Source organism: Eublepharis macularius, chromosome 16 (assembly GCF_028583425.1).
Source record: "Eublepharis macularius isolate TG4126 chromosome 16, MPM_Emac_v1.0, whole genome shotgun sequence".
Classification (NCBI taxonomy): domain Eukaryota; kingdom Metazoa; phylum Chordata; class Lepidosauria; order Squamata; family Eublepharidae; genus Eublepharis; species Eublepharis macularius.
In genome coordinates, this window is record NC_072805.1 from 38136582 (window position 1) to 38150006 (window position 13425).

Below are 13425 nucleotides of genomic sequence, written 5' to 3' on the forward strand. Positions count from 1 at the left end.
TTGTCATAGCAGCTATAAAAATGTCAGCGAAACTGAGCAACCATTACCCAAGCAGTAAATGAAAGAGGAGGGGGTAGAAATGTGACTGAATATATTAAGGAAAATGATGTTTCACTCCGAGGGCAGATAAAGCAGCTAAGCAAAATAATATTTGCTCAAAATTCCTCTGAACAAATATGCACAGATAACAACTGCAAAGGAATACAGACACACACAGTGCGTATGCGTAGGCACAGTTCATATTTTTTGGATAAACTTTCTTCCAGAGAGGAACAAAGACAGGAAGATTCCAGCACTAAAGGTACAAAAGTGAACATTAAAATATACCAAGCACTGATTTTACTGTTTGGGGGCATTAGACAGTTTGGCCCTAAACAAGTGGTATTTGCTTTGTGGCTCACGAGAAGCCAAAGGAGCCACGTTTACTTCCATCACTGGACCATCACTGCACCTCAGGAAGACTCACATTCCACTTCCATCACTGCACCATCACTGCACCTCACTTCCATCACTGCACCTCAGGAAGACTCACAGCTTATCCATTATTTTGGTCATGCCTGTTTAAAGGCAGAAACCACCTGCCAACCGCAAACCCCTTGCTCACTTTACTGAAACATGAGGCATGTGTGTGTCACATTGGGGACAATGCTCAAAAGAGCCACAGGGGGCTCCTGAGTTATTGAGTATCACTGCCCTAAGCAGTGTGGGCCCAAAGTATCTAAAGGGCTGCCTCTGTCCATAATCTGACCGCCAAACTACAAGTGACGAATGACACAGGTTGGACACTTGTCAGCTTCCCTCAAGTTTTGATGGGAAATGTAGGCAGCTTGGCAGAATGTTGGACAAGTGACAGTTGAAAAGTTCATTGGACAGCAGTTGGAGAGCCAAGCTGCAAGACCAGAACGCCTACATTTCCCATCAAAACTTGAGGGAAGCTGACAAGTGTCCAACCTGTGTCATTTGTCACTTGTAGCTTGGCCCTGAGATTGTCTGAGGAGACGTTGCTGCAGAAAATCCTGCTCTCTGAGGTATACTTTTTGGGGACTCACACAAACACCTTCTCAATGCCCCCCCATCAGACCGTGGAACACACTACCCCAGAGGAATAAGAACCTCAGTGGGACCTTTTCAAAGTCCATTAAAAGAGCAAGAGTCCAGTAGCACCTACAGGACTAACAAAACTTGTGTTAGGGTATGAGCTTTTGTGAGTCACACCTCACTTCTTCAGAAGGGGCTATCTGAAGAAGGGTATCTAAAGAAGGGTATCTGAAGAAGTGAGCTGTAACTCATGAAAGCTCATACCCTAACCCTACCACAAATTTTGTTAGTCTTATAGGTACTACCGGACTCTTGCTCTTTTCTACTGCTACAGACAAACACAGCTACCCACCTTGACCTGAAGTCCATTAAAGACTCTTTTTCTTAAATTTTGGAAGGCCTTCTAATTGAAATTTCATCTCTGGTTTAAAATCTTGACCAGCGTCTCTTGTTTAAAATGGTATTATTCCTATCTGTGATTCTTTTGTGCTTTTGCTGCTGTTGTGAGCTGCATGAACAAGAAATCTGGATAATTCTCCTAGGGTAACACAAATTCTCTGTTTAGTTACAAATGAGTACGTTTTAATTTATTGCAACCAATTACTACGTGGGCTTGTTCAGAGAAATGTATGAATTTCTAAGCAAAGGGACTTGATATAAATCAATGAGCTGAAAATCAGGGGAAGATTTACATGATTTAAAATCACCCCACCAAAGACTGCAGCCAGCATCCAAGATCTATATTAACTGGTTTTCCAAGGTGTGGGCACACCCAATTGGCCTTTCTTCTTTGGAAGTGCCCTCTTGCACACACCACTTCAGAGAATCCTCGTGGATGCAAATGTTGTTCCGTGTGAAACAGTGTTCAAAACACATGAGGCCAAAGCCCTCTTGGGCGCACACAGTGTGCCGCAAGACTCTTGGATCCCAGCCGAGTCTTCAAGTAAATATTGTATTAAACATCCAAAATATACAAAATATGACAATGCCCTGAAAAGCGCATACTTCAAAAGAGCAATGAAACATGCATTTTAAAAATTAGAGAGAGAAAGAGAAAGAGAGAGTGTGTGTTAGAGCCCTTAATGTGTCCATAATTAATTCACACATTCAACTGTGGACTCCAAAAATATGTTCATGCTGATCATTTGCATGTAATATTACAAAAACAATCTGTCACAATTTTTAATGTGCCTTAATGCCTGAATGCTACTACTAAGCTACTGCTTTTCACTGTGAGACTCAACTGTGACCAAACTAAATATCTCTTTGGAGGGACTGCATGGATTTCCTCTCGATAATTAGACAGCTTTATCTCAGCCGTTTGACACTTTCAACACATATGGATCCATAAGGCTTAAAAAATGGGATGTACATTACTCTAAACAACATTCTAACCATGACCTTAGATCATCCTTTACTGTATTGTGATTCCAATCTATGTCCTCAGCAATATTGTCTGGTAGCTATTAGAGATGGGCACGAACAGCAATACGGACTAAAAAAAGCCACAGTCTAATCAGCTGTTCACGAACAAGCTGTTCCCCATTCTAAACGAACAGGTAGTTGTTGCAAGCCTTTTTCGTTGCTGTTCATGACAGTCTGGCACCTGCAATCAATTCCCTTGGCAACCAGAGGCAGGGACTGCCTGAACTCTGTCAGAACTCCTGCTGTTGCCCTGGAAACCCCAATCTAAGCCCAATTTAGCTTGATAGGCACGTCTTCCTTTCAAGTGTGGAGCTCCAAATTTGTTACAAGGAAGCAAAGAGCAGGGGGGAGGGGGGCTCCCAGCTCTGGTTTTGCAGATAGTGAGGGAGAGACAGTTGCTGTTGGCATTTTGAGAGAGAGACAGGGAGAGTGCATTGGAGCTTGAATTTTCTTTGTGTGTGGTGGGATAGGGATCTACCTCTTCAAGCTCTAGAGCCGCTGCCAGGCTCTGGGCCAAGCTATTATTTATTTCTGGTACCTTTCCTGCTGCCTGCTCAGGAAAAGTCTCTGGGAGTGGTGTGGTAGGGATCTTGATGGCTGGAGAAGCGCCTGCTGGCCCCCACAAACAATGAACATGGTTGTGAACAGGTCATGTTCATCAATGTTCGTTGTTCATTGTTCATGGATGGCAACAAACAATGAACACCATGTTCGGGTTTTTTTCTGTTCGTGCCCATGTCTAGTCGCTATTCTCAAACTCCTATAGCACAAAAGCTCTGTATTTGTGGATCTCACACATTAGAGGATTTACCTCATTACATCCTCTTTTGCTCCTTATATTCTGAACCTAGATCTAAGTTTTTGGCAGGAATTTTATCTGGTTTAACCTCATATACAGATACCGAGAAAATTATATTTTTGCTTTCTGATACTGAAGCTCATGTTATGTAGAGTTTCACTTTTCGCCGTTGCTGCTATGAAGATAAGGTTTAACGCTGCAAAGAAAGAGGACGTTACCTAAAACTATAGTCAACATATTGAATTGTGGCTCTAATAAACCTTTATTTTAGTTGATCTTTTTCTGTGTATTGGTAAATCTGTACTGTATATGTAATTGTATTTTATTTAGCAGGATTTTTGTAATTTTCTGATGGCCTATGGCCAAACATGATAAATTGATCCACATTAAACAACATTCATTCCTCTGAATGGAAACTGTTTTTCCCTGAACAGTATGACTTGGTGCATGCACACAGTACCACTTTTACATTTTACTGATTACTTTTAAGAGTCCCGTGGTGCAGAGTGGTAAGCTGCAGTACTGCAGCCCAAGCTCTGCTCACGACCTGAGTTCGATCCTGGTGGAAACCGGGTTCAGGTAGCCAGCTCATTTTACCAACTTCCGAGGTCGGTAAAATGAGTACTCAGTTGCCTGGGGGTAAAGTGTAGATGACTGGGGAAGGCAATGGCAAACCATTCCATAACAAAAAAAGTCCGCCAAGAATACGTCGTGATGCAACGTCCCCCCATGGGTCAGTAATGACTTGGTGCTTGCACAGGGGACTACCTTTACCTTTTACCTAGTACTTTTAAGGCTGTGACTACCTAAAACAAGAGAACATAGCAGAAGGCTATTTAATGAACGGTCATCAAGAAAGAAAGGATATTGTTTTGGAAGCCCTATTCTTCAAGATGTACCAGCCAACATTCTCATGGACTATCTTGATTCTGAGGGCTTCTCTCTTAATCTTTCAACTTGGAAGGAAACTCCAGCCTACAGTCAGTAATGCTGAACAATCCCTCCATCCATTATTATTTTTTTGGTTCCATGTTCATATTCTGGGCTGCAAGCTCTTTTTAGTCATTCCTTTGTGTTTCGGTGAAAACACGGAGAAGGGTGATTAGGTGTTGCATCCATCGACCCAGCCCCACAACTTCCATACATGGAAAGGACGATTTGCATGAAGGTCATGCAAAAAGCACATTCCCTTGACTACTTGGAAATGAGGATTTGTGTACACAGTTTCTATATGGATGGTACCTGTTAAAACATGGAGATTGGGAGGCCAGGGTCAATGAATCTGATTGCTCTCCTTGATGTTATCATTTGAACATAAATGAACCACAGTAACTATACATGGATCAAACAACAACATGAGCAATTGCCATATGTCGCTACTAGAGTTGGGCACAAACCGAAATACAAACCGAAGTCCATCATGAACCAAGCCAGTTCATGGCTTGGGAACTGGTGGTTTGTGAGAGCTCGTTTTTCATGAAGCGTGACGAATTTTAGCCTGGTTCATTTGGTTTGTATTTTGGTTCGTCACTGCAGACAGCCTGGTGCTGATTAATCACTTTCCTAGGCATTGGGGGGAGAGAATGGGCTCTCTGCAGACCTTCTGCTGACCCGGAAATGACGTTTTCACAAACCTAACGAACCAGTTCGTGAATCAGGGCAAGTTCATGAAAGTTCATGGTTCGTGAAATGCAATGAACCACGAACCGCATGGTTCAGAATTTTCCCGGTTTGTGCCCATCTCTAGTCACTACCTATGGTAGAATTCATCATGTGTCCTAGACAGACGTGGCTTCATTGTATAAGCTTTGTAACATGAGGCAGCACCAGGAGTCATTCAAAACTTCCATTCCCAAAAACTTTGAGAAAATGCAGTCTATTCTGCAGCGTGAATGACGGGTAGGAAGAAAGGTAGCATTTGGTGGGTTCGTTACACCTTATGAGCCATTCACCACTTTCCCCTGGAGTAACATTCACAGCATTTTAAAAGTCCTTAGTTAACAGATACTCCATGCATGCATCTCTGAAGACTACATCAGCAGATAATCCATATGCATTTGATCTGAAGTAATACATTAACATAGTAATACATAAGCCATGTAAGGGAAACAGAAATTGAAATCGGTAGAAGTTACTTCCAAGTAAATGTGTTTAGGATCCAAATGACACTCCTGATACTGAAACAGCAATCCAGCCGTTTTAATCCAAAGTACTCCTGGTGCGTCTGCATGTCTTAAAATAGTGGCTAAACTAATTAACCGTATTGGATGCATAGTTAAAGTGCATTCAAGGAAAGGTCTACCTGAAGATCCACTGTTCTCCTTTTTATCTCTGTTAAACTTTGACTGCAGCTTTACCAACTCAAAAGAAAGCCAAATGCTACACACTGGCTGTTTCCAAACGGCTTACCTTGTTCTGGAAAACAGCGAAATCTTGTACGAAATCTCGTGAGAAGATGCTGTTATCGTGTGATTTCGTGCGAGATTTTGCTGTTTTCCAGAACAAGGTAAGCCATGTGGAAAAGGCCACTATTCTTGAAAGACAATTCCGGAGCATAAAACCACTGTCAATTGTACCACTGGGAAGTCTACAGGGCCACTTCTGGGTGGACAAGCCAATGCAAAAAGAAAACCCATATAAATAAGATCAGCACACATACACACAAAAGTAGTTCGCCCAGATCCTTTAGCACAATATCACATGCAATACTCTTTGTACCAATAGCCAATATTACACTCTGTTGCCCTATCACCATCTTCACATTGGCATGGGAGGCTCTATAGATTATTAATAGTGCCATCTGACACAAAGTCATACCCAGAAGTTTCAATGATTCCAGATACAGCGTGGCCACCCTCTAACTTGAGCATGCGCCTTTCCAATGGCATCTAATAGGGAGCACACATCAGAGGATGTGGAAGGTAGAGGGAAGAATCTAAAGGAGAACACCCTTGAAACACAGTAGGAAGCAAGAAGTACAGACGCTGCAAGAACTGCTGAAAGTCTTTTTAGATATCTTCCTGGCCAGATCCCCCAAAGCCTCAAAAGAGAAGAAGGGATCGCCCTTCTCAATGAATTAACACATTTCAAAGGAGGCTCGACTCAAACCCAGTTGTTTCAAAAAGCCTTCTGCTCTCTATATGGTTAAAAGGGGGAGGGGTCACCCTAGAAAAGCCTTGGTTGCGAATGTTTTCCAGAGCAGCCCCCTTTCCAAATTGCTCGTGATTAAGAGGGGGGGGGTCTGTTCTTGCGTTAGAAATTTTCCCAGAGGCCCTGGAATGAAAACAAAGCACCGTGCCTCCCATATCCTTCCTCCAGGGATGCTACCAGTCTGTCTCATCTCTGGGGATGACATACAAGGCCAATATGCTACTGTGTTTAGATGTGTGTATGTGTATATATTATATTATATAGCAAAAAAAAAGGAGGGAGATTTCTCACCAGAATATGCAGAAGTAACTGCGGAACTTTCCCCAAATGCTAACTTGATAAAATGAAGTGGTAGGGAGGGGGCACATTTCACGGGGAAGCACCACATCTAGTCCCTGCAATCACCTCGGGAGATGGTGGGCTCTCCTTCGGAGGTTTTAAAGCAGAGGCTAGTGCGGAGGCACAGGATGGCTCCTGCTTATATTTGCCGCAGCCGGACCAGAGGAAGAACTGCCTCTGCAAGGTCCGGCCGCAGGCTCCGCCCCCGGCCGTTCACCGCCCGGCCGCCGCTGATTGGCTGGCCGGGATTTGAAACAATCGGCTGCTGGCTTGCCCTCGACTCCGAGCAAACCGGCATGACGGCCACCATGCCTGCCCTGCCTCCGACATCGCGGCAGCAAACCGGGTGCCCAGTAAGTCAAGCACCCGCGCTTCTGTGAACCCAGGCAGAGGGAGGGCAGGAAGGGTTCTATCAGTGCTCCGTTCTTATGGCCCCTTCTTACATGCCCAGGGGAATGCAAATCGCCACTTTAGGGTCAGGAAGCAATTTTCCCCAGGCCAGTTTGGCCAGGGATCCTGGAGGTGTTTTGCCATCTTCTGGGCATGGAGAAGGGGTCTCTGGGGGTGTGATGGGGTGGAGGTAGTTGTGAATTTCCTGCACTGTGTCAGGGGTTGGACTAGATGACCCTGGAGGTACCTTCTATCCCTATGGTTCTATGATTACGGCAAAGGGCTGTTCATTGACTTCGAAAGTACACCGTCTAGCCCAATGCCGCAGCCTGGGTAGCATTTCAGAGTCTCTCTCTATTCCAGATCTTAACACAGAAGCATTCTCGGCATTTTAACATCATAAATACAGCACTATGTCTTCACTGCCCTCCACTCAGCACCTGTGCTAACGTCATTATTGTCATTTGTGGGGGGTGGCAGGTCCCTTCCACCAAGAGTTGATGTACCAAGGCAGGCAGAGAGCAGACAACGGCAAAGGCAAGCGACGGATGTGAAGGGAAAGTGGCAGAAGCGTTGGCAAGAGATTAGCGAGCACTGATTTCAAAAGCCTTCACACCGTGCCATGTTTCTGCCCTGCCCTTGTGGGAATAAGCCCCGGGTGTCTTCAGGCAGATGGTGCTCTCGCCCACTCCTTCTCATGCGTGGTTTTGATACTAAAGATTTACGCATTCCCAGATAAACATCATGTCGTCCTATTTGGATGAAAAGTTAAACGGCTGTTTTCTGGAATACAGAAGTCTGTGATATCAAAGGGAAGAGGAGTGGGGAAAGGGGCATACAAGTTTGTGAACTTGTAAGGCTACAAGGATCTTGAAAGGTACTTGGTTGTTCCGAATCCTTACTCAAAATCTTAACAGGCACTTCTTGAACGGCACACAACAGACATTAACTACATTTAGCAAACTTATACCATTCCAATGTGTTCCTATCCTATGCCAAGTGAGGAGAGAGGCTTATAATGTTTGAAGTATTTCCAAAACTTAATTTTAAAAAATTTTAATAATGAAAAGCACTGATGAAATAAAAATGGAAACATCCGGCTGACATTCTCACAAGTTTGCACCACAATTTACCCCTGGCTGAATAACAGGCTCTGTTTTAAACAGCAGATACCATCGTAAGCTTTACTGCATTCGTTCACAACCGTAGCGGTTTACATCAGTTTTAAGCAGCAGGCCTAGCGTTACGGTTAGCGAATTTTACTGGAAGGCTGCTTCAAAAGGAACTCACTGTTGAACAGCACCAACCACATGTGGTAGGCCACAAGGCTCACAGACCTATGTCCCCTCTACGTATGCTCTCTTCCCTCCTTGGCTTGGCAACTAGGACACCGGGAGATTGAGCATTGCTTGTTTAGTGCGTCAAACTCATTTCTAGAGGACGTGCATGGGTGGGATCCCTTCACACAGCTCCCCAGCCGAGGAGGCTGAAGCCATGCTGTTCAGGATGTGTGTCAAGGGAGTTTAATAATGTGATGGCACGTGGTTGCTTGTCTTTGGAACCCTGCCTCAGAGCACATCAAGATGTGCACAATGGAAATGTGTTTACCATTGATAGCTCCACCTCAATTTCACAGGTTTTATGTGAAAGCCACATCTCCGATCGCCTAAAGATATCTCTCACGCACGTCTTAATAAAAGGAGGGGAGACGGAGGGGTGGGAAAGAGCTGAAATCACCATGGTCCAATTAGCAACGCTCTCACCCTTCACACCTGCAAACAAGAGATTGCATTAACACCTGCCACAAAAGCAAACATTTTTAGATAACTTCATTTTAACCTTCTTGACACTGCCTGCAAGCTCCCCGCCTTGTGCTGCCGTGGAAATCACAGTGAGTGACAGTACCTATTCTTCTCCAAGAAAAAGGTTTTGCTCTAATCTTCTGTGTCAGCTTTTCAAATTCTCTCTTCAACGTTCGCGCATAATTCACATTAATGATAATGGGAACTCCGTACGTGGAAGAATAGATTCTTTAAATGCAAAAAAACTGTTCAAGGGGAAATCATTATGATTATAGGAGATGGATGTTGCACGCGAACACATAAAGAACACTGTAGGGCTCTTGAAGGATCTTCAGCGACAGACTCTAGAGTGGCATGTGTAAGGAACTCCTCTGTGGTCTATGCATCAAAATAAACTCAGCTCTTGAGCCGTCACATATATTTATAACATCTGTGCAGATAGAAGAAACAGTTCTCCGCATTCTTCAGGAAAAGCTGCCTCCAGCTGCAGCAGAAATACAGCCCTTTTGATTGCAATAACATTTTAGTGGGTCTTGTTCCTACGAGGACCAGGCTTCAAAACAAGCAAGGCCTCACTGTCTACAACAGGAACTGTAACTGTAAAAATGTGAGCATCTAAAAACGCAAATCTTTCCAAAAAAAATCCATACTACTCAGGAAAAAAGCCTCAGGTTCTCTTCTCCCTCCTCTTCCTCCAATAAGTTTTTTCTTTAAAAGGAGGGGGGCTGAAATAAAACTTCTTTAAGCATCCTGTTTTGACAACGTGTCTCAGAAATCCACCACATTTAAGCTATGGAAATGTGCGCAATTCAATGTCATGACATACCAAATTGAAGCGTAATTGCTTCTAAGTGGTTGACAACCAGCAAGTGTCTTCTCTCCCCCCCTCCACCCCCAATTCACATAGCATAAAGTGGGAGCTCTTGTCAAAAGTTTCATCTTAACGCAAGTAAAAATGGAATGGGGAGGGGGGGAAGGACAACTTGGCATTAATACATTTTAAGCAGCTTTGAAATTGAAGAGAATTGCTGCCGTTCTAAACTGGGGATTCTTAAACACTGTTATTGGGAGCCTCCCCAAGGCAAGAAAACAACTGTTGGAAGAGCAGATCCCAAGTGAAAAACTTTTAAGAGTGAGGAATAGCAGATAAAACGGAAACAACTTCATAAACCCCATGCTATGCTTTCCAGTCCTTAAAATGTCAAGCAACAAAAGCTTGTGAAAGGTAGGTAATTGTCCCATTTCCTACATCAACCTGGATTGGGAGACTGGTATAGCCCCTCACCTTCTTGGCTGAGGAAAGCTTGTGGACCAGTGACCTTGCCAATTGGCTCAAAGGTGACATATCCTAGGAAAGATCAAGGAGAAACCTGTATGAGCTGCAGTAAACAGTCCACAACTTCTTGGACCTGTACAAACCCACTATCTTGGGCAAATGTCACGAGAGTGGACCCTCAGAATCTTTCAATCATCATGAGCCGGAGCAAAGTGCCACCGTTTAGTGGAATACATTAGCAGGATCCAACCCAGGGCAGGGCTGGGCTCCAAAGAGGTGTGCTCCATCATGGGAAATAACCTCGTATCTGTCTGTGCTATTCAATGGCTGATTAAAGATACCAGTGGTGCATGTATAAGGATCCAACAGTGTAGGAAGCGGCAGCCATCTCACAGTGTTTCGTAAGGATCAGCCCTAAATCTATTTGCATTTTATTATAGTACACAGAACAATTTTGTCAAAACATTAACAACTCAATGGGAAATCCAAGATTAAGAGGAGAGAAAAGAAGTATTCGAAGAGTAACCAGACTTAAATTTGTGCTTACCGATCATATGATTCGCGACATGGATCTGTATCTCTCGCTCGTTTTCAAAGGTCATCTGGCACTTGATGCATTGATAGGTCTTTTTCTGTTAAAAAAAGTAAAAAATAGGTAACAGAGCTCGGCTCGCAGCAGAAAACAAATTACAGGCATAAGCCCACTGCCAGTTACTAGCTCCATTCTTATATTTTTACACTTCCCCACCATCGCTACTCCGTCATAGCAATCCTTCCAAAGAACAAACAAATCAAAATATCTCTGGGTATAGCCTTATGATTATCCTCTGAATAGGACCTGGCTGGTCACTTATTTGTTGTTTTAAAGATGTAATTAGGACTGCTTGTGTTGTAATGATTACATTGGGACCCACCTCAGGGTTCTGGCTATCCTGGAAGGAAGGCAGGTTTATAACTATTATAAATAAATACTTCACAAATGAAAAGTACATGTGGTAGAGTAGCCCTTCTAAATCTGAATGTATGGGGGCTGGAAAAGTGTTACACAGAAGGTATTCGTTAAGGTTTACTCCCTAAATTCAGTGCTAACGCACTAATATTTGAACACACAGAATGTTAACAGTGAATACACATACGGACTGTTCTCTATACATGCGTTGAGTAATTCTCATGTTACATTCAATGCATTTATGGGGGAATGTGTGGTTTAAACCCCACATGTACTCAGTATGGGTTCCCGGTTTCACTTGCAAAGTGAATAAATGTTAGCTCTTCCGTACAAGGAAAACGTACACGTGTACAGGCAGAATGCTCCGTATAACATGTGAACAGGGCTTAGAATGGAGGGGAATTTAAACGCCTTTAACAACAACAACAACAACAACAACAACAACAACAACAACAACAACAACAACAACATTTGATTTATATACCGCCCTTCAGGACAACTTAATGCCCACTCAGAGCGGTTTACAAAGTGTGTTATTATTACCCCACAACAATCACCCTGTAAGGTGGGTGGGGCTGAGAGAGCTCCAGAGAACTGTGACTCGCCCAAGGTCACCCAGCTGGCTTCGTGGAGGAGTGGGGAATCAAACCCGGCTCTCCAGATTAGAGTCCCGTGCTCTTAACCACTACACCAAACTGGCTTTAAGTGGGAGGGAGAAGGTAGATACTGCTGTTAGCTTCTGTTTCCCTTTTGAACGGCCATTTGAACAAACACCAGAGGCAGCCGCTTCAATTATATCAAAAGGAATAAAAGACAAAAGGGGTACTTTTGTGAAAAATTAGAACAGAGATGTCATTAGTATCAGCTGGTTTGGTGTAGTGGTTAAGAGCACAGGACTCTAATCTGGAAAGCCGAGTTTAACTCCCCACTCCTCCGCTTGAAGTCAGCTGGGTGACCTTGGGTCAATCACAACTCTCTCAGAGCTCTCTCAGCCCCACCCACCTCACAGGGCATTTTGTTGTGGGGATAATAATGGCATACTATGTAAACCGCTCTGAGTGGGCATTAAGTTGTCCTGAAGTGTGGTATATAAATCAAATATTATTGTTGTTGTTGTTGTTGTTGTTGTTGTTGTTGTTGTTGTTGTTATAATAAGTAGAAAAGGGTCATGGGCCTGGCCTGATTAGGGCTGTTTCCACACGCCTGTAAACGCCTCTGGGAAATCGCACAAAACTCGTGGCACGGTGGCATCTTCATAGCGCCATTTCCCATTTAATGGTGCGATGACGTCAGAAATCGTGCCATTAAACGGGAAATCACGCTATGAAGATGCCATCATGCTGTGAGTTTTGCACAATTTTCCAGAGGTTTTAGGCATGTGAAAACGGCCTAGGTAAAAAGCACATTTTTGTCAAAGTATTTCTGAGCTGTACTCACGGCAACTAAATGTCGTTTTTAAGGAGAAATAAGGATCCTAAGCGAGGATAATGTGATTTCAAGAAAAAGATGGGGAAGAAACTTCACAGCACTCAAGAACTAAGCACGGGCATCATTTGCGGAAACAAAGGTATGAATTTCAGCTGAACTCCTGCTGCAAAGCTGAGACTGGTTTTCCCCAATGTTTGTGCGTGTTTCCTATGTCACAATGTCATCCTAATGAAGCTGAGCTTCTGAAACAAGGAGATTGCGTGAAGAAGCAATTACATGAGCCATTTATTCAATCAGAAGAGATGGGCTTGTATTCAAAAGTAGCACAGGCGTGTGCTCCCGTAATGATGAGAGGGAGGGGGAATCCGAGGACTACAAATGAACAAGTTCACAACAGGGGAACCATTCCAATTTTTCTTTTATGATATGTATATCATTTTACGCTGCCAAATCAAACTCTAAGAATGAGTTTTGTTTACTAACAATGCAATGGAGAATATACGCACCATGCAACAGTGATTCATGTTCCGGTGATACAAACGGCAGAACCAGAAGATACATATGGAAGTGTGCAAAGATACCTGCTTTTAAGAGAGCTAGCATGTATCTTCAGCCTCACACATATAATGGGACCAAGGTCATAAAATATAGCAACCAGCCGTGAGATAGAACTTTAACCTCTCTGTTGAGTGAAAGCTGTATTCTATTTGGGACAAGCCTCAATCCACAACTAGAGATGGGCACAAACCGGAATACGAACCAAAAAAACCCATGAACTGGCCCGGTTCATGGTTCCACAAACTTCCACTTGTTTCCACAAACTTGTCTG

The 13425-nt window shown here is 43.5% G+C and overlaps 1 protein-coding gene across 2 annotated transcripts in view; it reads right to left on the bottom strand.

Annotated features, from left to right (window-relative positions):
- Positions 1–13425, bottom strand: part of ZNF423 (zinc finger protein 423) — a 358203-nt gene that overhangs the window by 150198 nt on the left and 194580 nt on the right. For both annotated transcript variants that reach the window (XM_055000810.1, XM_055000809.1), the window contains exon 5: positions 10767–10851. In XM_055000810.1, coding sequence (XP_054856785.1) covers positions 10767–10851 — 85 coding nt within the window. The remainder of the gene's footprint in view (positions 1–10766; positions 10852–13425) is intronic.